The sequence below is a fragment of the Lonchura striata genome, chromosome 5 (genome assembly GCF_046129695.1).
Source record: "Lonchura striata isolate bLonStr1 chromosome 5, bLonStr1.mat, whole genome shotgun sequence".
Lineage (NCBI taxonomy): Eukaryota > Metazoa > Chordata > Aves > Passeriformes > Estrildidae > Lonchura > Lonchura striata.
In genome coordinates this window covers 59,678,627-59,702,906 of record NC_134607.1, presented here as the reverse complement: position 1 = coordinate 59,702,906, position 24,280 = coordinate 59,678,627, and the positions used below count along the sequence as shown (strand labels likewise).

Here is a 24,280-nt window from a genome sequence, read left to right as displayed (position 1 = left end):
CCCAATCCCCAAAACCACTCACACACACACACCCAAACAACAACAAAAAATAACTCAGTTTGCTTTCTCTTCTCTAAAACTGAGCTGGTTATAAATTTAAGTTCAACTGTCTGCAAGGCAGCTGAGCAGCTCTCCTTAAAGGAATGCAGTGACAGCACAGCCCTGACCTGGCCTGTGCTTGGCAACAAAGAGCCCAGGATGACATCTGATGCCCAACATCAGAACTTGAAGACACAGTCAGATGGCTATGATTTTCACTGCCAGAACTAAACTTTATTTCCATGTGTATTACATACTGGTATTTGATGCCAAGTACATTAAAATTACTTTAACAGAGGATTTAAGTGAGGAATACTTATTCTTCACTAAACAAGAAGGAATGTAAAAACCTATAAGAAAATAACTGTTTAAGCTTTGTTTAGATTTTGGCAAACCAAACAGTTACGTACTCTTCTGTTCTCTCCTCAGATCTTTCAAAGTACCAAAAAAGTATCTTTTTTTTTAATAGTCATGCAGCTGAAGGAAAAAAATAGTCTTACAAAATCCATTTCTTACGCTAAATATGGTTACAAATCAGAGTATTAAACACAAAATTCCCAATTCCTATTTTAAAATACAAATACTGTATTATATTATGAAATGGGGATAATTAAAATATATCAATGACTACAAATCTAGTAATTTAAAGCAAACAAGCATGCTGTTTGCTTTCATGTGGAAGAATTAGGATATTGTATGGTTCAAGCACTGCAGTAATTTCTGTCAACTCCTTGATGCCCAGAATGTCAAACTGCCAAACACAAAGAGACAAGTGTTCAGGTCTGAATAGCACCAGGTGTTTTTCCTCACCCCCCACCTTTTAAAGTTATTAACATTTAATAAAATGAGTGACATTACAACTTTCTGAAAGTGACATGCACAAGTACAGAATTTGCTTTGAGTTTCTAACTAATAAGCTGAGAAGTTTTAGACAATACTGAACAATTATAATGTATTTCATGGTACACATGAAAACAGTGCTTCCACAGTATATCCTCAGTTCTCAAGTACAAAAATATCAGTTATGGGTAGTCAATAGTTATCAAAATTTTTATTGGTACAGAATGAAAGCAGCATTTACTTTATTGATTTTTAAACCATACATCATAAAATTCCCTAGTACACATGTGGAGGAGTGAAATAGGCTCTGTACTATTTACCTGCTACTGATCCTAAGTCCAGATTCAAAATCTTTCCGGGCCAAAACCAAACAACACAATTAATAGCTAAGGGAAGGCAGTTCCTCAGTGTGAAAGGTCAGCATTTAGAGTTTTACTAAAACACTATTCTTGAAACAATACGTCACTTAAATGTATAATTACATACACTACAAGTGAAAACCAGGTTTTTATTAACAAGAACTATTGAGACTGGGCATAAACATCTTAACCACAAACCCTGGAAATATTATGGATGCCTTGATGTGGCCCTTTTTGGTGAGAGAGTAAGAACAATGAAGTATGGCTTTTCAATCTTCCTTTAAAAGCACATTTTATAAAATTTTGTAGGCTTAAATTATCTTAGGCTTTAACATTTTCCAGTAACATCCATCTACTAATTAGAAACATTAATTACATCAGTATATTAAGCAATTGGCTGATAGCTGATTGCCAGCAAAACAGGAACTGTTCACTTTTGCTGTTGTTTTTTGTTTTTAAGTAAGGGAGGTACCTTTCTAGTGAGAGCCATCCTACAGTACTATCAAATATATCAGAGGTTACTACATAGCTTCTCAAATAAAATCCTCAACAGTTTCATTTTCCAGCAGATACTTAAATCAAGCATATGCAGAGAGCAAATACAATCAAGTGCAGACAGTTCAAAAGTATCTCTCAAACACATGGTTTTACAGTTACCCTCTGCAAAATAAAAGCCCCTTCTCACCCCACACAGATGGGGCGAGAAGGGGAAACAGGTCTGTCATTCATGTAGGAGTTTGGCTAGCATAGTTTTATTAAAGTTGTTAACAAAAATAGTTAAAACATTTTTACAATTTAACATCCAGTCTGACAAAAGGCAAATCAATGAAAAAAATACAAAAAAGTAAAAAAGTGCACTACCCAGTCCAGTATTTTGCTTTAAATTTATGTCACTTACAGTATATGAAAAATAAACCCAGAAGTGTAATTACTTTAAAATACACCGCTTCCGTATTTCAGTATTTTACACATATATTCTATAGTGGAAGAGGAGATATCTTAAAAACTTTACTCTTAAAATATTGAGGTGCATATACCAAGTGGGATAGACTTGGCAAGTTAAATTGCAGTAGAGAATCCTTTCAAATTTGGCATTTCACTTACATACCCTTACTGTGCCAGCAAGGTCAGTAATACCTAAACCTTCTAGAAAGAACAGTAATTTTATGCAGATTTACTAATACAGACAACTACAAGAAATGGTGAGGTCAGCAACTCTATGGGATCTTAAGGAGATACGAGTCCTGATTTAGTTGTCAAATGGAACAATGTCACAACAAACTTTTAAGGCCGTGTTTTATTTGCTGATTAATGGACAAAAGGCAATGGATTCCCCCCCACACTGAATATTTTCTTGAAAGTCTGTGCTCATAAAAATTATGAAAAGTTGGAAAGACTTAATTATTGAAACTTTAAATATATTTTACACAATCTTGTTTGTACAAAAATACAAGTTAAATATAAACATAAAGCAATCATGATAATTTTATGTAAATCCATTTTGTGATATTCTGTTATATATAAAAAAGTTTTGCAGCTCTGTCTCACTTGTGAAAAGATCAATACCAGATTGAATCACTACTGGCAAAGGGCCCTAAAAAGCACACTTCAGCATTAAATATGTTTTACAAGGTAAGTACCATTTCCTGATTTTATCTTCTAAAGACTGGCAAAAGATAGGGCAGTATGTCCATAAACCAACAAATAATTTGGCTACAATGTCATAAAACACAAACACACAAATCTGTACAATAAACCAGTAGCTATGCGGTACGAACTAGTTACACACACATACACAGACATGGAATGGAACTTAGTGAGATGCCGTTTGTAATTCACTGTTCTTCAGCCTGGCATTTTGTCTTACTTCATCAAATGAGTATGACTTCGTTACCTTTCCATTCTTAAATACAGTGTGAAGCAGGTCCTGCAAGAAACACCGCTGGTTTAGCAAGAGTGATTTGGCAAACACAGGTTACACAAACTCAGAAGCAAGCACACAAATCTAGCCTGATAAGGCTGGAACTTTAGACTGTCAGGGTACTAAATCTTTAAAGCTTTTTCTGACACCTTTCCCTAATGGTTACACAGAAGAAAGGGCTTGGGTCATCTGTGCACAGACAGCAACTTTGTGCTGACTAGTCCCTTGAGTGTAGTATCACACCTGGCCAAAGCAAAATACACACTATATACACCTTGCTAGAGCAGCTTGTAAGAAAGGTGACACACAACCAGTCAAACATAATTCAGTTATAGAGGTCTAAATGAAGTATTTTTTCCTCAAAGAAAAAAAAAATTCTTTCTTCACTGTGCCTTTTATTAATGTATGTTGTAAAACAGCATATCAGGATGGGCTTGCACACAGCACACTGGAAGGGCAACAAGCACAGCTGGCAACAAAAGTCATCACAGCAGCAACACTGAGCAGTCCCTGCATTTGGTGACCTACTGCAAGGACCTGTGGCTTTAGAGAAATGGGCCCACAGAAGGGTACATTTCCCTGTCATTTCCAGGGAGCCCCAGAACTGGTACCACACCAATGACCCTCTTTAATTTCCTGGGACCAAAAAAATGTAATGAATAATTTCACCTGACAAAAATGAATGGACAACATATTGCCTAATTTCAGAGCCAAAGACTTGTACAGTTTGTATTGAAGAGATTTCTCACCATTAGGTCCCTCCCTCTCTACATATATATGAATGTTCTTAATTAACATATGTACATGAATATTTTCATAGAAAGTTTTAAATTTATGTAAGATCTTTGTGTCCAGAGCACAATATCTTCAGTGTGTGTAACTCGGGTTTTTTTCATCTTGAAATTTCTCAGAGATCCAAGCTTTATGCTTACTGTTATGTAAAGCATTGTGCCTAGTAGTACCCTCTGCCTAGCAGTACAAAAACAGCTTCTGTATACCAGAAAATTTTCAATTTCTGAAAGCAGAAGTGCAATTTGACAACTTATTTTCAGTCCTCTTAACTTGGGAAGAGACTTAACATGCAGTTTAAAGATTTATTGTTGGACGCTGAAACACAAGATTGATCAAACTGAAAGCCTGAGATTGACATAAAGTTTGTGCTTGTTTCATGGAAATAGCATTCCATATTGCAACTTTAAAGAATTCACAGGGAAGCTGAATTCCTGGTTTAAATTTACATCTTTAAAAACTGTGGAACTACTCTGTGTACAGAGCATTAACTCCTGAAGGAACTACTTAAAAAGAAATCTCAGTGGGGAAGTAAAAACACATTTTAGTTACAGTTGCCCCTGGTTCCACCACCAGCTAGGGTCAATACTCAAATGGTGCAATACTGGCTAAACAAAATTACCTGGCCAGTATATATTCTGCAACACAGACTTTAGTTTTGGGGAAAATGGTAGTGTTTTCAGATTTCTGAAGACAAAAAAAATACAAAGTTCTGTAATTGTAAAGCCTGAACATTCTACTGTCATTATAACATTCTGCTGTTACCGAAGTTGGTATTGAGGCAATTTTTGAGGTAATAAGATAGGAGTTGAACAAAATGACAGATCAGAAATAAATTCTGAAATTAAGTTATAACCAGCTTTTTCTCAGTCTATTTTTGCATGAAGAATCATGCAATAGATTTTTAAAATTCATACCTGTCCATACTCTTCAAGATCCCCCTTGCCTTCCTCAAGTGTCACATAATCTCCAGCAGGTGTCCTATGCAACGACAGCCGTCCTTTCTTTGACCTTTTGTTGGGATCGGCTACAGGATCTTTGAAGACATTTATCTAAAATGAAGAGGATTTTTTTAGGAGGAAAGGGCTTTGTGGGACCTAATGCAGATGGTGGTAACATAACAGGAAATGTCAAACAGGTTTTCAAATGGGGAGGCCTCTCCAGAAAGCAGAGTGGTAGAAGTTGTACAGAGACATACCCCAAGGCCGTTGGTCACCACGTAACTACATTTGAAGGAACAGTTTAAGAGGTCTCTGGTTAGTTTCTGCAACAAAGCTCCACCAGATCCAAAGGCAATATTCTCAATACTCCATTTGTTCTTCTTCATTCCCTCCACAATCTAATAAGAAAAAGAAAATTATGATGGAGTATACTTTTAAGCCATGCCATTTTCCCATAAAAATATGATACTACTTAAACAAGATGCTTTTACAGACAATTAAGCCAACTAACATTCAGTTTCCAGGAGATGTACGCAATAATTTGGTCAATACTTGGACCACTGTTTGCATTTTTATTTACAGCTCCAGTGTGGAACTGGAAAGCTTTTGCTGTAACACAATTACCAGGCCAGCACATATACTTCCCAAACTAAGGTGGCACAGTGATGCAATGTCCAGAAAAACAGAGCTCTAAAGGAAATAAAATACTTAATGAGAGTATTTCAGAGCCTTCCAATTTCTCAGAATTATGGCAAGACCTGGAAGCAGAGCCTGTATCCTGAAATGATGTAGTCATCCTGCTCAACTCCAGAAAGTTACTATCCTCTCTGACCAATGACTTGAACACAGCAATTCTCTTGAAAATCTCACTGTTTAGAGTAAGATCAGCAAGTTCAAAGATGGGAAATGAAAATACATAAAACTGCTCAAAGAGTTTGCTTTGCCACCTTCTCCAGCAGGTACAGACCAATGTGAACTGCTATCAACAGTGGAAGTAAAATTTCGTTATCATTTCCCTCCACCCTGATTCTACCCTGGCAAATGTGACATCCTCTAGCCTGGAGTAATGGGTGCTCATTTAGTCATGCTCATAAAGGGCCAAGATTTGTTTCCTTGACCTGTTACTCTTATGACAACCTGAAATGATGGTTATAGCCCCAGATCAGGAGTTCAAACTCTTTTCTCCTAACACTTTACTATCAAAAGCAGGTGAGAAAACCAGAGTGGGTGATAGAGCAAAGTACCATCCAGCCAGAAAAACAGGAAGGCAAGAATAAGAATGGAAGAACAATCTATGGGGAACAGTGCAGAGTTTCAAAAATCAGCACAGTCAGAAATCTAGTAATATTTTGGGAAATCTTAATGCCCTGCATCAAGAAAAAATACCAGAGTAGCACTGAACAGGACTGTTTCAGCAGCTACTGATGTCAAGCTGCTTTTTTAAAAGACAACTAAGACTCCTAAGGTGGGCGGGGGGGGGGGGGGAAATGGAAATAATTCCAATCATAGACTGTAACAAACTGGTAGTGTAAACAAAAGAGGACACTAGTATTTTGTTTATGCCCTTAGTCACATACTGACTATCTTCACAGACACTCCCAGTCTGAATGCCTGACAGAGTCCAGCCAACAGGACATGTGGACAGCAGAGTCATCACCTTCTGAGGGCATGCTGGGAACACCTTCCCACAACATTTCTATCAGAGATTTACACAGGAGAAATCTTATCAGTGAGTTTCCATCATTCCAATGGTACCCACTTACTCAGCCTCACTCATCAAATCAAGCAAAATTAATCTCAAGCTCTACCACCGTGACTTCTACTTAAGGAGAACCCTTTGAAAGCTTTGTATCCTGAACAAATGTCCTCTTAAATACATGACAGTTCTGTGGATTTCAGCAGTAGACGTCATACTCTCTCAGTAACCAAGAGCAAAAGGAATCTTTATTTTCAGGTGATTAGACTCTCCTCAAAGCAGTTAAAAGAGGTACTCAGGGAAGATAAACAATTGAAATTAATTGAATTCTCCTTTAAGTACCTCAAAAGTAACTAAAGCTGACAAAGGAAGGGTAAGAAATGGTATTTTGTGTAGCTTCTACTTGAGAACAATGCCCAGTAGTGCCTTAAAAATGAGATTAAACTGGGCCTGGATATGAGATCTACTTATCTGTGCTGTCTTTTAGAGTAAATATAGATAAACTTCACGTGGCCTCTGGTTCTAGCCAGACCCTGGGCAAGCCTGAAGCTATGTGGACTGCTGGCCAAGCCTGAGCCAATGTGCTCTGCTCACCTGATGGTGCAGTTGCAAAGGCCAGCAATGACACTGAACTCACTTGAACACGCCTGCAAGGTAACAAGTACCTGGTATAAACAACATCCTACACCAAGGCACGTGATGCTGAGGCCTCGTGTTAATGGATACCTGCAGGTTAACAGCTGTTAGTCCAAGTACAGCATAGCTGGGCCATGGCTGCTTAACCCTCTTGCCTGGGTGAGAAGAAATATGAACCCCCTTTCAGCTCATGTTCTTACTCTCATTTACAGATGGTTTGCTCATCTCATGCTACAGCCACATTGAACTGGCTTCTGGCTTTCCACTGTCTCAAGGGACTTCCTTACTTAGATTGATGTTCGTCTGGTGAGGAGGGGAAGGGAAAGACAGCTCTGACTGTACCAGTGACCCACAGCAAAGGCCCAGATATTACTATTACTTCCTTAGGTATGGAGAAGAGATGGCAAACAGCAGTGGTAACAGGAAAAGAGGGAGATCTGAAACAATTGAAGCCTCTCACAAAGTAAAACAATAAAGAAGATCTTTCTTTTTTGCTTCATACTTTCAAACCTATACAGGAAGAACAATTCAAGTGAGGTGTTAAGGTTTTCACTAGCTTCCTCTGACCATTATGAGCATGATTAATACATGAACTGTGACTCCAGATTAGAGAATTTATTTTGTATAAAAATTTAAAGACATCTGGAAATTGAATGTTCAAAGAAAATCCTTTGAAAGTGTAGTATATTGTGGAGTTAGCAGATTGGAATGATTTTTAAAAGTGAAAATGCAAAGAAAGTCATAAAAGTTCCTTACCTGTTCTACCAGCATCCCCTATTAAAACAAAGAATTTTAAAATCCAGTTTATACTCTGAGTTGTTTTCTACATTGTTGTTTCAGCTACTTTGGATAGCTAAATCAGACTATTGGTTATTACCCATTTTAGATTTTCCTACTGTACCCATTACCTTTCATCTGAACTGTAACAATAAATCACACCTAGAATTGAAAGTTGATACAGAATACTTGGAATAAAAATCTTGCATAGGCTACAAGAGGGGGAAAAAAGATGGCCAGAGCGATACATTTGTATTTGTCTCCTTTTGGAAAAGAATGAATTCTATGTCAGTGTTGGTATGGTTTTGGTGGATTGTTTTATTTTGGGTTTTGGTTGTTGTTTAAGGGATTTTTTTAAATGTTATGCTATTATCCAGTTTTCTAAAAGTCAGCACGGTAAAACCTGGGGTTTGCTGACATAAAAAGATGATGGGATTCATGATATTTAAATAAAACTAAAATTAGGTTGCAAAACCATGGTCATTTTGTCCAACATAATTTGCTGCTGTCAAATGAAAAATGTCACTTTCCTTCCTGCCCATTTCTCCCAGCTCAAAACAACAGTTTGTTTTCTTCTGTAAAGTGCTGGCAAGTATTAACCCCTTTTTGGGGTAAACTTAATTCACTAAACCACAAAAGGGATCTCCTTTTGTCTGAATTAGTTTGCTGCTACATGTGTGGTCTACATAGTTTTAACGACTAGTGGTTCAATGACCAAAGCTGACATGAGGCACAGCAAGATTTGAGTCAGAAGAAATGAGAAGGTGCCACTGGGCAGCAGTGATCTGTCTGCTCTGTATGTCTTGGGGAACTGGATCTTCTGCTCTCTTGTATTACATGTTACAGGTAGATATCTCATAATCAATTGCAGCTTCATAAGGAAAATATATAAACAGGCAGATCACCTGAAAAAAGAATTTCTCATTCTGCCTCCCACCCTGCACCATTAGCTGTTGCAATTGTTTTACTGCTCTATTTAGAACTCAGAGAGCAGAGCATTTTTCACTCTGAGTGAAAAGATTTTTAAGTACTTGCTTTAATACTTAATTAGAATCGATGTTATATGACATCCTTGAATTTTGTCCAGTGTCACTTAGAAAAAGCAACCAGAGTTCCTTACAAGAAAGAATAGTTTCTTTCAGTTTCTGTCCTCTCACAAATCATGAAAATCTCAACCATAACATACTTGCCTAACACAGGCATGAGTCCTTTAAGATTGTTGTTCAGAACAAGCAGAAATGTTTTTCTTCTGTGTGGGTTTTGTTCTCTTTGTTAACAGACTGTCTTCCCCTGCTATCTAATGATTAGACTCTGTTTCCAGCTATTAACCTCTCATGCTTATGTTCTGTTAAGCATATTACCATAGCTGTAGACTCCCAAAAAGCCACATGGGACAAAAAAAAAACCACCACAGAATTTACTTTAAAGGCTGTTGGAGGGGGAAAAAAACCTGTAGAGCATGACTGCACTACAGTTAAGTCTATCAGATTACAATCTCAGTATTAACTGCTCTCTAAGGATCTGAGTGACAAATCTGAGTTCTGTCACTGAGCTTCACATTATGTGCCCACATCAGACATGCATGTGGCTTCAGACTAACTAAAACCCAAAACTGATACCTCCCTTGCTCATAATTTTCAGAAGCAGCAAAAGTCAGCTTTGTTGAGAGGAACCTAAGGATGTGTCCGTCTAGAAAGCTAAGACAAGTGTCAATAAATTTAAATAAAATTAATCTTTATCCAACTTATTTCTGGTTTTGAACTCTAATACAGATCAAGATTAAAGATTCAGGACAAACCAGACCAAGTCAAGTCCTCTTCCATGCCCTTTGTCCTCTATAGTTACTGCAGTCCATACCTCTTTAGTCATATTGCATTACCTAGTATCTACCTCTAGACAACGGTGAATTTATTACTTATTTCAAGCATGCAGAATTTACTAAATAATTTATGACTTGCTAGAATTGCAATTTTGACTCAGACTATAGCCTAATCTATTACACATATTTTCTGGCTTTTCAACTAATCCTTAGTCCACTACTCCATCAAGGGACTTGCTTTCCTTACACTAGGTTTTAAAAAGTCTCCTTCAAAGCTATACCTTCAATATGTGAGGACAAGCAGATTTCAGATGGTGCATAACTAATGAGCCCAGCCAGTTAATTACTACTACTGCTGGTGCACAGTGATCATGCAGTGTGCCTTAGACATCAATGAAAGGACCAAACACTGCCAGATTTGATCTCAATGAGACTTGACAAGCATGATGAAAGCAAACAAAAGGGGAGACAGTGGAAAGAAAAAGCTTACAACAGGGGGATTAGAAAATGCCTTTTAGGGTTTTTTTATGCATCTTAATAATTTCCTGTGGAGTTTTAATGAATTTGTTTTATGCATTATGATATCACTGCCAGTGTCTGGAATGAAGGGCAGGGGTGGGGTCAGCAGTCTCTGCTGCAACATTTGACTAGTTGTAACAGAGTCCAGATTAAATATCAACCTCGTCAGTGTCAACCTGACACACAAACAGGATCTCCTACCTCTTGCAACGTGTTGATATCCACACCATCCCCTTGAATAACTCTGAGATACGGTGGCAACAACTTATAGCCTTTTGAATTCTCTGTAATAGGAAACCTCTTCCCCAAGATCTCCAAGACCTATTGAAAAGGGAAAGATAGTTCAAAATGAAAATAAAAACCTGCCATTCCAATAAAGAAACAATTTCCACACTTGAGTAATGCTTTTTCTAAAAAAATTAAAATAAATCCATAAATATACCCACATAAACATGCTCTAAATCTATCCACACACACACAAAAAAAAAGCCAAGCCATTGTGGTGAAAGCCCTTAAAGCAGTCATAGACAATATGATCTTTAAGAACTTGCACCCAAGAGCTAATGAGAACCATGCTTCCACCCTCTCTCTTTGCTTGCTGTGACTTTTTGGTATTAAATATGTCAGCTGAAGATCCTACTCTTCTTTTGACCTCCCTTAAGATGGTGGATGAGGCTTTCGGTTTTTACAATTTGTAAGCCACAAATACTTAATTGAAACATTTCAGCTAGGAGATTTTCTTATCAGCTCTAATAAAGATCATTTAGAGTTACTATTTGTGATATGCCACTTATCCCAAAGGAAAAAAGTTAACTCTGTATAGATCTAATTTGATAGAGTACCAATGAAACTAACATTGCCCCTACCTTCTTACTTGGACAGTGCTGACAGTTACTCAAATTCAGAGGTATCAACAGCTTTTATTATTAAACTGATGCAATCATTATGCTTTCTAAAGAGCAATAAGGCAAGAAGCATTTTTCAATGTGGAGTCAGTGTCACTGACTTAAATGCACATCTTATAAAAGAGAGAAGAGGGCTATTTGTAGCACAAAACAGTGCATTGCATTAACAGGGGATGCCAAGATACCTAAACTTAGTAGTAAGAATTGTTCTTGGCCTGGCATTCACTAGCACTCAAGTGGTTTCCCATTGCATTTGTTAAGCGACAAAGGTTTCTCTTTATAAAAGCATTCCAACATCATCACATCAGCAAAACTGGTAACTTGTAAGAGCTTCAAGAACCATATACAGGAATGGGATTGATGAAAAATATGAAACTATTTGGAGAGCAAAAGAGTTCCATATATATACTGAGGTGAAGCAAACATTTACATTTTTCATAGGTCCACATTAGCCAGCATCAAGTATATACAACACATACAAATTTAGAGCCTTATATGTTTGCTAGCCAGTCATTACAAAACAAGCCATTGCCCTCCCAATCTTGTATACAAATGGCTTCAAGAAAGAATTACCTTTAGAACAGTGTCAAGGGGATTCCCAGAATCTGGTCTAATAATAAGTGGTGCCTCTGGACTTCGGGCTTCAATTATATGCCTTAGGTCATCACCCCATATTTTTTCACAAGCATTGTAAATGTCGTAGCTGTCACTAACCACAGATACAGGCACTGAAGAAAACTGTGTTACTATGTGTTCAAAAGCATCTTTTTCATGATCCTTCCCCCAAGCTGTTATGGTACTGCAAAGGCAATTGAAAAATTTGTATTAGAATTGCATTTACATGTCATTCTGTATTTCCTACCAGCAATAGTTCAAGACAATGATAAGCAGTATGATTACATGACAACAGAAACTATGTGCTTATCAGCTCTGTGTTGCACGGATTATAAATACACTATATATTAAATAAACAGACTTAATTCAGACAGGGAATTATAGATGCAAGGATAGAACATCTGCTCTGACAGCTTCTTGCTACAAAATGGAAATTTGAGAATGAAGCACCTCACCACGTGTTAGAAACACCTAAAGACGAAAACAGAATTTATTTTCTTTTTTAATAGCGATATAAAATTAATATTCTCACTTATACAAACAGTCCTCCAGAGAAAGCTCAGAACATCACCGTTGGTACAAGGCCACAGGCAAGCACGTAAACCAGAGCTGCTGAGAACAGTAGTATGTTACTGAATGCAGTTGATCTGCAGGAGCTGCTCAGACCAGCTGACATTAAATGACTTTAATAACTTGTGTACAAAGACCTAAACGTGCTTGCATGCACAACACGAGAGTCAGTGGGCATTGAATTTTTACCTTAAAACTCCAAGTCCCAGATCATGGTAGCAGGGAGACTAACAAACTTTATTTCACAGAGCTTGGTGCAGTCTCAGAAGAGCCTGCTGACATGCCAGGAGAAAGCACCGTGCTCACAACACCGCCTCATATTGGAGGTTGTGGAACAGTAAAACAATTCTGTAAAAATGTGGGTCTCTTGTATGAGACCCTTTTTGTGTATTAATTTGGAAAGAGTGACTGCAGTCTGCATTTGGTTGTGCAAACTTTAGGTAGGGCAGTTTAAGCTCTCTTCTCTAATGCCAGCACTTTAATATGCTGTGTTAAAGACACTTGATCTTGACTCCACGTGTTTCCTTTTGCTTTCATTACAAAAAATTTTATAGTAATTTTGGTAATCAGAAGTTTCAGACAAAAACTATCACATCTATTGATCAAGCAGGAGTTCTAGAGTGGCACTGCAGCAATGGTACAGAAGTTCCATGAAGCAGTGCTCCTTTAACAATGACCACTACCCTACAAGGGCTAGTCATGTAAACCCTTCCAATATCTGTCTTGCAATTCTAGAGTGAATAATAACTATTTAAAAACCAATAGTAAATATTTAATTGAGTTTCATGCTCAATATGAAACACACAACCAAGCTTGTTTAAGATTCTCATTTCTGTGTGTAGACATGCAACTGAAATTCAAGGATTTGCATTCACTCCCAACCTTGTACAGGATATGGATTTGAAAAAAAGTTAAGAGCTCTCTCTCTCAAATGTTTGAGATCAGTTTCCTTATTCTTAAAAACTAATTCACCACTCTTAGTGATACTACAAGGATCTACCATTACTAGTTATACTGATGGGAAGCTTGAGAACAACTGTCTCTTTTGGAGGGAGAACACGAACAATGAGAGTCCAGAACTGCAACTCACAGCTTATCAATTTATGACTTTATATTTAAAACAAAATTTGAAGTTCATAATGTGAATCCTCAATATCTATAGACTATAAACCTTCAAGCTTATTCACTGGTAAGAAGGTTAGAGTTAAAAACATTTAAAATATATTTATTAGCTAAGAAAAATCATGCTACATATGTGCCCCTAGACCATATAGGGGCATCAGTACAGAACTGCAGCTTCAACAGCTGGATCAGTTATGGCAAATACTGTATTGTATATTTCTGGATACAAAGATGGGTAATTTGTTAAGCTACTCTTAGAAAGGCTTAGACTAATATCTTACCTGTGTTCAGCAGCTGGAACAGAATATCCTGGAACTGGATCTTTCGTACCATAGTACTTTTTAATTAATGCAATTCCTGCTACGGTGTCTGTTCCTTTGAAGTTCACCAAGTGAGCTGAAGCTCCTATTCCTGCAGTCTGAAGAAGATGCAACTTTCAGTTTCCATGCCAAATACAGAAGCCTCCAGTCACCACCTAACACTTGTTTATAACATCAAGACTGACTCAATTCCCACTTCACCAATATTCTCTTCATTCACTTACACTGGGAAGACAGAAAACTTCTCCCAGTCCAGTGGTCACAGTTCAGACATTGTACCCACCCCCATGCCAGACCTTCCCCTCCACACTTAGACCAAACACAGTGCTCTGTGCATTCACAATTTCAGAGCTCAACAGGGCTACAGAGGTTAACAGACACATTTACAGCTTTTCATAATTAGAAACAATCAGACTTTTGAAACTGTTAAGCAGTTTTACCTCTTGTGAAGAAACTCCTCTGTAGCCAAAGTCATGCAGTTTATATTCCAGTCCTTCCAAGCTGCCGGAAGTCTCCAGCAAATATTTGGCCAAAATCTTTTTCTGCTCTCTAGAGTTTGTAGCCACTGTGATTGGGTACCATGACTGCACAAGAATAGTCTAAAACAAAATCCATCATAATATTAAGTGCATATTTGTTTAGAGCTTGACAATGCCCACTTGGCATTTAATCAAGCATAAAAAGGTCTATTTATTTTCATTCCCTGTTCAGAAAGTACTGATGCCTCCAACAGTTTGCTTTAGGGTTTAAGTAATTAGTTTTTATAAGGTAGGCAAGGTATTGACCTTCTCAGGAGTTATCACTAGCAAACTACTGACACACAGTTTCCCCCATCCTCCTTTTTGATGGATAAAAGTACTGCTGTGAATTTCCTGTACAACTATTATGATCCCTTGCCAGGTGAGGGAAAAAGGTCTGTGTAAGACAACTACAGAAAAGAATTAAATCAGAAAATGAAAGCTGCCAGAGATTTCCTGTAAAGCAATACAGGATTCACCCTTTAATTTAAGTGCATTAATATTTACTTAGAAAAAACATGTTAAATTTCCAAAACTTACCTCAATCCAATTTGTGAGCCAGTAGCACTCTGGATCTGTGTTTTCTACTGTGAAAAGAACATTTCCTCTGGGAATTACAGAGCCCTCGGGAACAGCCTTTATTTCTATGGGAAGATGGCCATCATATTTCTGTGTAAGAAACAGTAATGTTGTTAGACACCAGGAAAGATTAGGACCAACAGCTCTTATTTAACTGCAATGGATAAAAGGCTATGAGTAGATAAAAGCCTTCTTTTTAATTTCTTCCAACTGTAAAAATAAACCCACCAGTCCAAATAAATGAAAAAAATCCGTATTTATCAAAAAAGGACACAAATCCCATAATTTAAAAACCAGTCTCTTTATCAAAACAAATTATGGTTATCAGTTGTATTCCTCGGGCAAATAGAACTAGAAAAGCTTAAGCATTCTATAAAAATACCTAAATTCTACCCACAAAACGAGAAATATTTTCTACTCATTTTCTTCAATGCTTTCACATGCAGTAAGGTAGAAAAGGTTTAGCTACTATCCAGATTTTTTTAAAAAATCCACTAGTTTTGCTTAGTATGAATGTGTGCTTTGTTCATTTATTACAGCAGGATCCATTTAATAACTATTTTAGAGAATATTTTCATCTCAATTACTTAAGCTTCTTAAACATGAAGTCTTACATTGGAATGTCACTCTTTTGTCAGTCTTTTATCCCCAAAGGACTAAATATTGTGTAAAATATGCCTTTTGAAACAGAGTAACCTGCAAATAGCAAGTCTAGAAGACTAATTATAACTTTCTGAAAGAGCTCTGCAAGCTGTATTGGCAATACTGAAAATGTTTTGGATGGCAATATATTTTGACAGAAAGCTTTCAATGAGATATCCTGTTATAGGCAACAAAAACTGCATTAATTCAGAGAAATTAGAGATTCATAAGCAGCATCAAAACATAATTCTCCAGTACTCAACAGACATCAGAAATCTCTTCAACCTTACAGTTTAAAAGTCTATTCAAAAATGTAATAACCTGAAGCAAACTGTGTTTATATACCACACAGGGTCTAGTTGTTAGATTTGGAGATACATGGATTAACAAAAGACAACAAAGCCTTCAAAGAGGCTCAAAATAATTTATTCATGATTCAATAAAGGTGAAAGTACAGTTAAGTGAGAAAAAGACCAAACAGATTTCAAAGTTGCTGTTGGTGATTTTGCCCATGGAAAAAAGTGATATGATCATGCCATGGCTCTGTATTATAGCACTATGCAAAAATGTTGGATAGACTTGACTTGTACAATTCAGGACTTCCATCTCTATCACTCATCAGCAACTCCTGCCAACTTCCAGCCTTTATACCAGCTCACTGCTCTCCAGGAAATCCTTTTCTTTCTTCTAGCAATTCACACTATCAGTATTTACCCATTCATTTATGCTCATTACAAACTGATATGGTATACATTTCAAATTCATCCTGGCACTTCACTCACACAGCCACTGCACCCCTCCACTTTACCTACCACACCTGAGGCAACTGAGCTAGGGAGAAACAGTGGCAGGTGTGTGAACAGACACTGGAATTCAGGCAGCAGAAGCAGGGACTCTGGGCATAAAGGGCACACAAAGACTCCAAGAGTACATACACTTCCAATTTGAGAGCCACCAGCATATGAGATCAGGACATGAAAGTCATGTTTGGGTTTTTATATATATATAAATACACACACACACATTTTTAATATGAAAACCTGACAATGGAATAGACATACATAGAGGATATGCAGGAATGCTTATTTTGACTAGACCAAAAGCTGAATGGACTTAGTTAAGCCACATTACAACTCAGTGAGGACAGACATGCAACATTAAAAGTGTATTAATTCCGTTTACCCAAAGAGGGATCAAGCTTACTTTAACATACATAAAAGCAGTTCACAGTGCCTAATGTAGCTTAAACACAAATATGGATTGAATTCACATTTGTAGTTACTTGAACTGGATGCAAGTCCTCTACAAACCTCTCCATAACTCTCTCTTAGAAAACTGTGGGTTTATTTACCTTGCTCTCATTTGCAACATTCAGCTGAAAGTCACCTCCTCTTGCACACCTATGGTCCAGTGTGTGGCAGGATGACATCCAGATACATTAACAAACAGATGCCACCATAAAAGTACAGACAAGTAGGGTATCCAGGGATATATAAATGCAAAGGGCTAAAAAAGGGGCTTTCAAATGCCAAAAATATTCCCTCACCAAAACCCACAATGAAACAAAGCATTTAATTAATCTGCAGAGATTAGTACAGCTCTGATGAATGCTATTAGTCTGAATCTCCTGCTTTTACAGAGAAGAGATGTTTGTAATTACCTGAAGCCCAGCACTTTTTTAAACAAAAGGAGGAAGGGATAACTATGAAAAGACTCAAAATGTTTTGTGTGTCAGAAGTGCTCAAGCCTTGTATTTTATAATAAAATTCAATATTCATATCTCTGAAAAATTTACAACACAACTGGACAAAACGTGTATTTTCTGGAACTATTTATATACCCAAGAAGTTGCAATGCTTTCTGCATTAGAGTAAACACTGCAATGATTAGTTAGAGAAAGAAATATAAATGATGCAGGCAACCACTGAGTGCTGTATCACAGCCTGCCAACAAGCCCACACTCACTCACAGGAGCTGGCTGACGGCAGCCATAAATCCTTATTACCTGCAAAGCCACATTTGGCATCTGAAAGGATGAAAATTACTTTTCTCTAAGGAATTACAATTATATGATTATTCTTTGACAGCTGCTACTCCCTGTATACTAAACATGAAAAGCTATCCAGTCTTTTAAAATTTATCCAGTCTTTGCTATGAAGATTAAAAGAAGAGACTGTCATATTTATTTTACAGTTGATTCAGAAATTGTTCACAATGATGTCCAACTATTTTTGCATTTTTTTTTTTTACCTCTAGAATATAGTTCCATCCTTTTTCATTGAAGACATCATCTTGAAAATGCTCCCTATATACTTCTTTGGCTTCCTTGATTTTCTCTTTGGTCACCACTTTACCTGGAGTTTCAGAAACAGATTAAAGCTTAGAAACTTGCAATATTCATCAACTGATAAAATAAATAACAAAAAGGTTCAGGCACAGCAAAGTTACATTGCCTTCAACAAAGATATGAAGAAAATGTCAAACGCAGTATGTTTAAACCTAACTTTACTTTATTATACAGATTAGAATGCTCAAGAAACCATGAGGGTAAAATACAATTGTGGTTTGCAGATGACTCAGGAAAATTTTGAGATTATTACTCTTTTATGATGGTCAAAAAACAGTCAAGAGGTTTAACAGCAGCGTTTTTCACAGAGGAATGTGTTGATTGTGCAAGTTGGTACATGCAGCAATGACATATCTAGCACAAGGGTTAAGCTGTGCCATTCCAGGGAGAATCCCCATGGAGAGACTTTGCAACCAACCTTTGACTGGCCACTTGTGATAGACTAACCACATTATTTGAATAAGCATGCTACTGCTGTTGGGCCAGTCATCTACCTTAGAGAACCTCCCTCAGACTGCTAAAGACAAAAGAAACAAAATTATAATGTGTTTTGGTTATAATGGAATTTCAATCTTTGGTGGAATTGGCAGAGATGTTTATTGGATCAAGACAAAAATATGTAAGACATATGAATAAAGTTTTCCTTTAAAGCTTGGCAGAAGGCAACACGCACTCAGGTCAGAACATGTGATATTTGTACACAAGGCAAGAAAGCAAAAAAGATCTTAAACAGCAGCAAGAAATTTCCAGATGTTACTCTTAAAATTATCAGTATAAAACCACAGCTGCCATACTCAATGATCTAAGCTGAGGACCACCCAAAATTTAAGGAAAATTAAAATTTAATTTAAGGAAATTTAAAACCATTATTGGTTCACACAGTAAACAAACCAACAAATGCAAAACTGAAGTTAATGCTGAAAATGCAAAATGTATTTTCCATCAAATCTTCTATCTGCTTGTGACTCTGTGCACAGCTTGGTCTCTTTCCATTGGTTGCAATTTTGCCCACTGAAGTTGCGACATAAACACCTTTTAATTTTTAATACACCATTGGCATAAAGATAGTAGAGAGGTGTCTGGATTAAGAAGTTAATACCATTTTATGAGGGTGGACAACTTTTTTGCACAATCACATAAATAAGATATTATGCATGCCACTACTTGTGGGGTATCAGGATAACCCGCAATTGTTTCAACTATAAGAATACCAGCTTGAGGAAAAAAAATAGATATTTAATTAGAGAAAAGGTTTTAGTAGAATTTGAGAGAGTTACCTTTTAAATATTTATTCAGAATGTACTGCAAGCCATAAAAAACTGTTTCTTCATATTTCACTTTCTTTAATTTGGAATTTTCAGTCTTCTTTTCACGACATTCAAAGTAGGAATATACTTTGCTTGTGTTAGGTGGATATTGCTTGTAGTGTGTAACCTACATCAAGAAAAGCTTCAGTAAGAACTCAAAACATCACTACAAAGCACAAGAGAAATCATATTTTTACATTAAAGCTTAAAAGTAACTCTCAGCTCTTCTGGACTGTGATTATTTATCCATTCACATTCTACACAATTATTTACAGAATTTCCAGGTTTTTAACCTCCTTCAATTTTCAGTTTAAAAGACTCTCTTCCCTTTGTTATTCCTTGCTTCTTTGTCAAGTCTTCTCTCTCAAGTTTAAATTCCCCCTCCCCTGATGCCTTGGCTTTGATTAACTGGGAAAGAGATTGGCTAGGATTTCAGGAGTAGTACTGAACACCAATGTGCCAGGTCTGTTTATTCACAAATTCACTTTGAGTAATAGCAGCATTTGAAACAAGTACATTCTACACACTTAAAACCTTAAACCTGCAAAATGTCATCTCCTAATGTGTAAAAAGCCAACTCCAGGCAAAATCCTTAATTCCATATTAAACAAAAAGAATACATAATGCCAGAAACTTTGCACTATGAATGTTTAAATTACCGAATACACAAATCAAAGTAAAGTATTCCTGAAGTTGAAGGTATCCAAGTTTTCTTAAATTATGATGAGAAGTCTGTGAACAAGTCTATACATTCCATAAGGAAAAACTGTTCCTACAGCTGAGAAAATAATGTACATCAGAACAAAATTCAAATGGTTGGAAACTCATGTCTAAATTTTTTTCAAACTCCCATATTTACAGGTTAGAGTATAAATTCATTATACGTTTCTTGCCGTTACTTACTCCAAATAGCCTTAAAAATTTGTTTCTAATACCACAAGGAATTAGAAAAGGGATAGGTTTAAAAATTCAGGAGAAGAAGGGAGAAGTGGTAAAACTATCTCCAACATTCTCAAAGAAAAAATATTTGAAGGTTGCCCTACCTTTAGTCCTAAAAGTGTGCTTTAAAGAATTTCAAAATGACAGTTTTCCTTCTCCTCTCAAATGTAATTTAAAATTAGTATGTCACTCAGTTTGGACAATGAACTATTCAACTGAATTTTTTGGTTCTCCTATACCAGCACAATGCTGTTATGGTTGTGTTTCCAATGCCACAAGAAAGATCAATTTAAAGATCATTCTATTGTCTTTGCTTGTATGAGGTTTACAAGGCCAATCAAATAAAATCCAAGCTTGTCATTACACGTTTTCTGCCCTGACTTCAGACAAAGCATGGCACCACAAGCATTTAATGGAGCACAAACCTATTCTGTTACAATTCCACAGCCACTCAAAAGCAAAATGCCTAAGAGTAGCAATGTTAGACCCAAAGACAAAACCTGGCTTTTAGAGTTAGTTCAAGCTATTAATAAATGTCTCGCTTCATAAATTATAACATGCCCTTTTCTAGTTCAATGCAGAACTTCCAAGAAGTACATCACACTGCCAGCTCAAAGAAAACTCTCTGCATGATATCATCACATTTAAAGAAAAAAAAATCCCTACACAAAATAAAACATACACCATCCTCTCTTCTCTACTACAGAGCAGACAAAAATAGGCTCAATTTGACATGTCTTTCTAACCAGTGGGTATATGAACACACACACAAATATGTATACAAACCCTTTACAAGAAATTGTATAAATGCACTTTAAAAAAACCTGTAACAAATCCTTAGAATGCTCAAGCACTGTAAAGAGAGTGGAAACTCGCCCCTTTCCTACTCGTGTCACCATGATAAGTTACAGCAATGTCATGAGAAATTTTGTCCTGTTTTACAATTGGTACTGGACTTGAATTTGTGATTTCAGAGTAAAGGCTCAAAACAGAGCTCAGCAGCTGCAAGTGTACACAGCAAATGTCCCAGGACCAATTGTCCAAATGAGTATCTCAATTCCTTGCAGCAAGCTTGAGAACAAACCAAAGCAATGCTGCTGTTGTCATCACAACAGTTCAAACAAAGCAATGAAAACTATTATCTGCATGAGATAGGATACTCAGGTTTCTTTTAAAAAGTTTATACAGCTTACCAATTATGAGCAAGTTACTGAAGCCAACACCTATATCGTAATGAAAATTTGTGTGATCTTTTGCTCACATCTTGAAAATATATTTGATTTTGGCAGTTCAAAGGCATCTCCTCCAGCTATGTGTTCCTCTCTGTCAAAATGGTTACAAGCCCAAATTAACTTAGGGCGTACACTGCACCCACTGGGCTGGTGTCACCTTTTCTTATTGCATTTAAGTACATTCTTTTAGGGATTTATTCTAGCTCTGCTTTGAAGCATGATCACAAAACTCAGTGCTCTGGCTGCAAACCAGAACTTGAGAGCTGAAATCAGGCTGAAATGCTAACAGATTTGTCCTTTATATAGCATACCTGAGGACACAGCTCCTCCTGACCAACTTGCTGACAGTTTCAACCTAAAAAAACCCCACTCAAGTTTCTCGAACATTGCATCGCAGGTTTAGCTATGTTTTCTGACATAAGATTAGATCTTAACCTGAACATACTAGCTAGTGTCCAGACGATAGTTACTTCTTGGGATTAAAACATATATGAAAGTTTCATGTTTAACAGAAATATAATTTTATTGATTAAGCTGCTGTAAGTACTTGAAGGAGATAAGGAACTAACTTTGCAAATCACACATGTAGTATTCAATTATATTCTTCGCACATTAAAATCTATTTAAGCGGTGAAAAATACACATCCCTGGCAATTAAAATACTTACATCTGAGCAAACCTTACAGCTGTAATTTTAAAGACACTTCTTTGACATTCCACAAAGCTGTTAGTTTTACCTACAAAGCTGAGACACCCTTTTAAATATTACTCAATAAAAGTACCACACTTGCTAACCACGGGTTACTTGAAGGAGGCTTATAAAAAATGATGTGGACACACTTTTTAGCAGGGCCTGTAGCAACAGGACAAGGAGTTTTAAACTAAAGGAGGGTGGATTTAGACTAGATACAATCAATTTTTTGTGATGAAGGTAGTGAAACACTGGAGCAGGTTGCCCAGAGAGGTGACAGATAACCCATCCCTGGGAACTCTCAAGATCAAGCTGGATGCGCCTTTGAGCAAACTGGTCTAGTTGAAGGTGTCCCTGCTCATTGCAAAGGGGCTGGACTAGATGGCCTTTGAAGGTTCCTTTAAACCTAAACTATTCTTTGATTCTATGTTGTATAGGTGTGTAAGAAGTTCAGCACAAGACCTACAACCCCTGCTGAGTTATCTGGCCATCTGTGTTACTCCAAAGTCCTCAGACAGAGCACCACACATATCAGGAATATCTGCCCATAAAATGTCACAGCAGCTGATTGTATTAGCTGTTCTTTCTGGGCTTCCACCCATCTGCCATTGTGGTGGTCAGGAGGTTTGGCATGTAGTGAAATACCTGGTGGTAAAACACAGTGTGAAAAAAAAAAATCAAGGTCTAGGAGTGGGAACAGGTCACAAAAGACGCAAAGAATTCAAATGAAAACAATAAACCAACCAACAAGAAAAAACCTGACACAACGCTTGGACAATGAAAACTATGCTTCAAAAAAAGTCTGATCTTGTTTCACGAGGACTTGCATCTTTCTGTATCCTAAAGGAGAGTAAAAAGGACAACCAGAGGTAACGTGCAATATTTGACATTAACTTTTATGTGACTTAAGAGATTAAGGCAGTATTGATAACTATGCTTTCAGTTAGGGGATGACAGAAGCAGGACTTGTAAGATGAGCTTTTGATAAGTAGGAGTGACTATAAATTCAATAGGAAAGCCCTTCTCTTCAGGAAGAAAAAAGCCCCCTAACCAACAAACAGAAAAGCAAACAAAAGCCTCTACTGGGATTAAGAGACCCTTACAAGAAAACAACTCTCCCAAGTATCTTCAAAGGCCTTTTGATGTTTAGTTCAAAGGCTGAGGTTTAGGTTTTGTCTATAAAACATATGACAAACAGCCTTGCCACTACTACCTACAAGATTATGTATTATGACTGAAATAGAGCACTTTTATTCCAGTTGTGATAGCTCCTTATTTAATGTAATGCAAATAAAGGTATATTCCAAACAAAGAATACTTCCAACAAGGACTACATTTATTTAAGTAAATCAAGTTTTTTGAGGGAAGAACCATGAAGTACAAATTGCATTTAGATCATTATCAAAAAAAACACCCCAAACATTAAAATTTTAAGAAAAAGGAATTTACAGATATTCATTATAAAACAGGGATGACCAAGATAAATACTGCATTTTTCTAAGCTAGGTAAGATTTTTGACATAAAAATACAAATATTCTTATAATCTACATGCTTGTTATACAAGACATTGCAACAAACTTACTTTAAAAGGCTATTTAAGCCTATGTAATTCAACCATTTGAAAACATGGGAAAAACAGATGGGATGTGTGAAGTCAGGTGTGGCCAAAATTTCCATTGGTGGCAATTCCTGATGCCCCCCTAGGTCAGATGCCAACATGAACCACCAGACAAGATGCTTCCAAGCCCTGTCTACAGTGAAGATAGCAAATCCCCAAACATTCACCCAGTAGGAGTTTGCCTGTACTGTAACTCTCATGTGATAAGACGATAACAGCTCAAGTAAGACAGTATTTGAACTTTCTAGAGCTGTTTTGAAAAATCCTTAGTGCTAGATGGATACAGAACAACCTGGCACCACCAAACCCATGGTGACACACAGCCACAATCATGGAGAATCGGAGGGACAGGTGGCAGGTAAACCAGAAATAGCATGGCCTGGACTCTGGGCCACTTGGCCAGGACACTGCTGGTCTGCAGCCAGGGGCCAAAGCACAGGCTTGGTCACTGTACTACCAGCCTTGATCTGCAGGAGATATTTGGGGGTTCCTCACCCTCAGTATGTCTTACTGAGTTAGACAATTTTAGTGCAGTGGT

General features: G+C 37.0%; 1 protein-coding gene across 2 annotated transcripts in view; it reads right to left on the bottom strand.

Moving 5' to 3' along the window:
• Positions 1-244: 244 nt before the first annotated feature.
• The window catches only part of NAMPT (nicotinamide phosphoribosyltransferase), a 30,495-nt gene continuing 6,459 nt past the window's right edge, over positions 245-24,280 (bottom strand). Inside the window, exons 2-12 of one of the 2 annotated variants that reach the window (XM_021534669.3) lie at positions 19,232-19,388; positions 17,858-17,961; positions 14,927-15,055; positions 14,309-14,467; positions 13,830-13,966; positions 11,815-12,040; positions 10,538-10,657; positions 7,978-7,995; positions 5,147-5,287; positions 4,866-5,000; positions 245-3,165 (exon numbers count right to left, since the gene is read on the bottom strand). In XM_021534669.3, coding sequence (XP_021390344.1) covers positions 3,052-3,165; positions 4,866-5,000; positions 5,147-5,287; positions 7,978-7,995; positions 10,538-10,657; positions 11,815-12,040; positions 13,830-13,966; positions 14,309-14,467; positions 14,927-15,055; positions 17,858-17,961; positions 19,232-19,388 — 1,440 coding nt within the window. In that variant the 3' untranslated portion in view covers positions 245-3,051. The remainder of the gene's footprint in view (positions 3,166-4,865; positions 5,001-5,146; positions 5,288-7,977; positions 7,996-10,537; positions 10,658-11,814; positions 12,041-13,829; positions 13,967-14,308; positions 14,468-14,926; positions 15,056-17,857; positions 17,962-19,231; positions 19,389-24,280) is intronic. The other variant, XM_021534670.3, reaches the window with a different exon arrangement.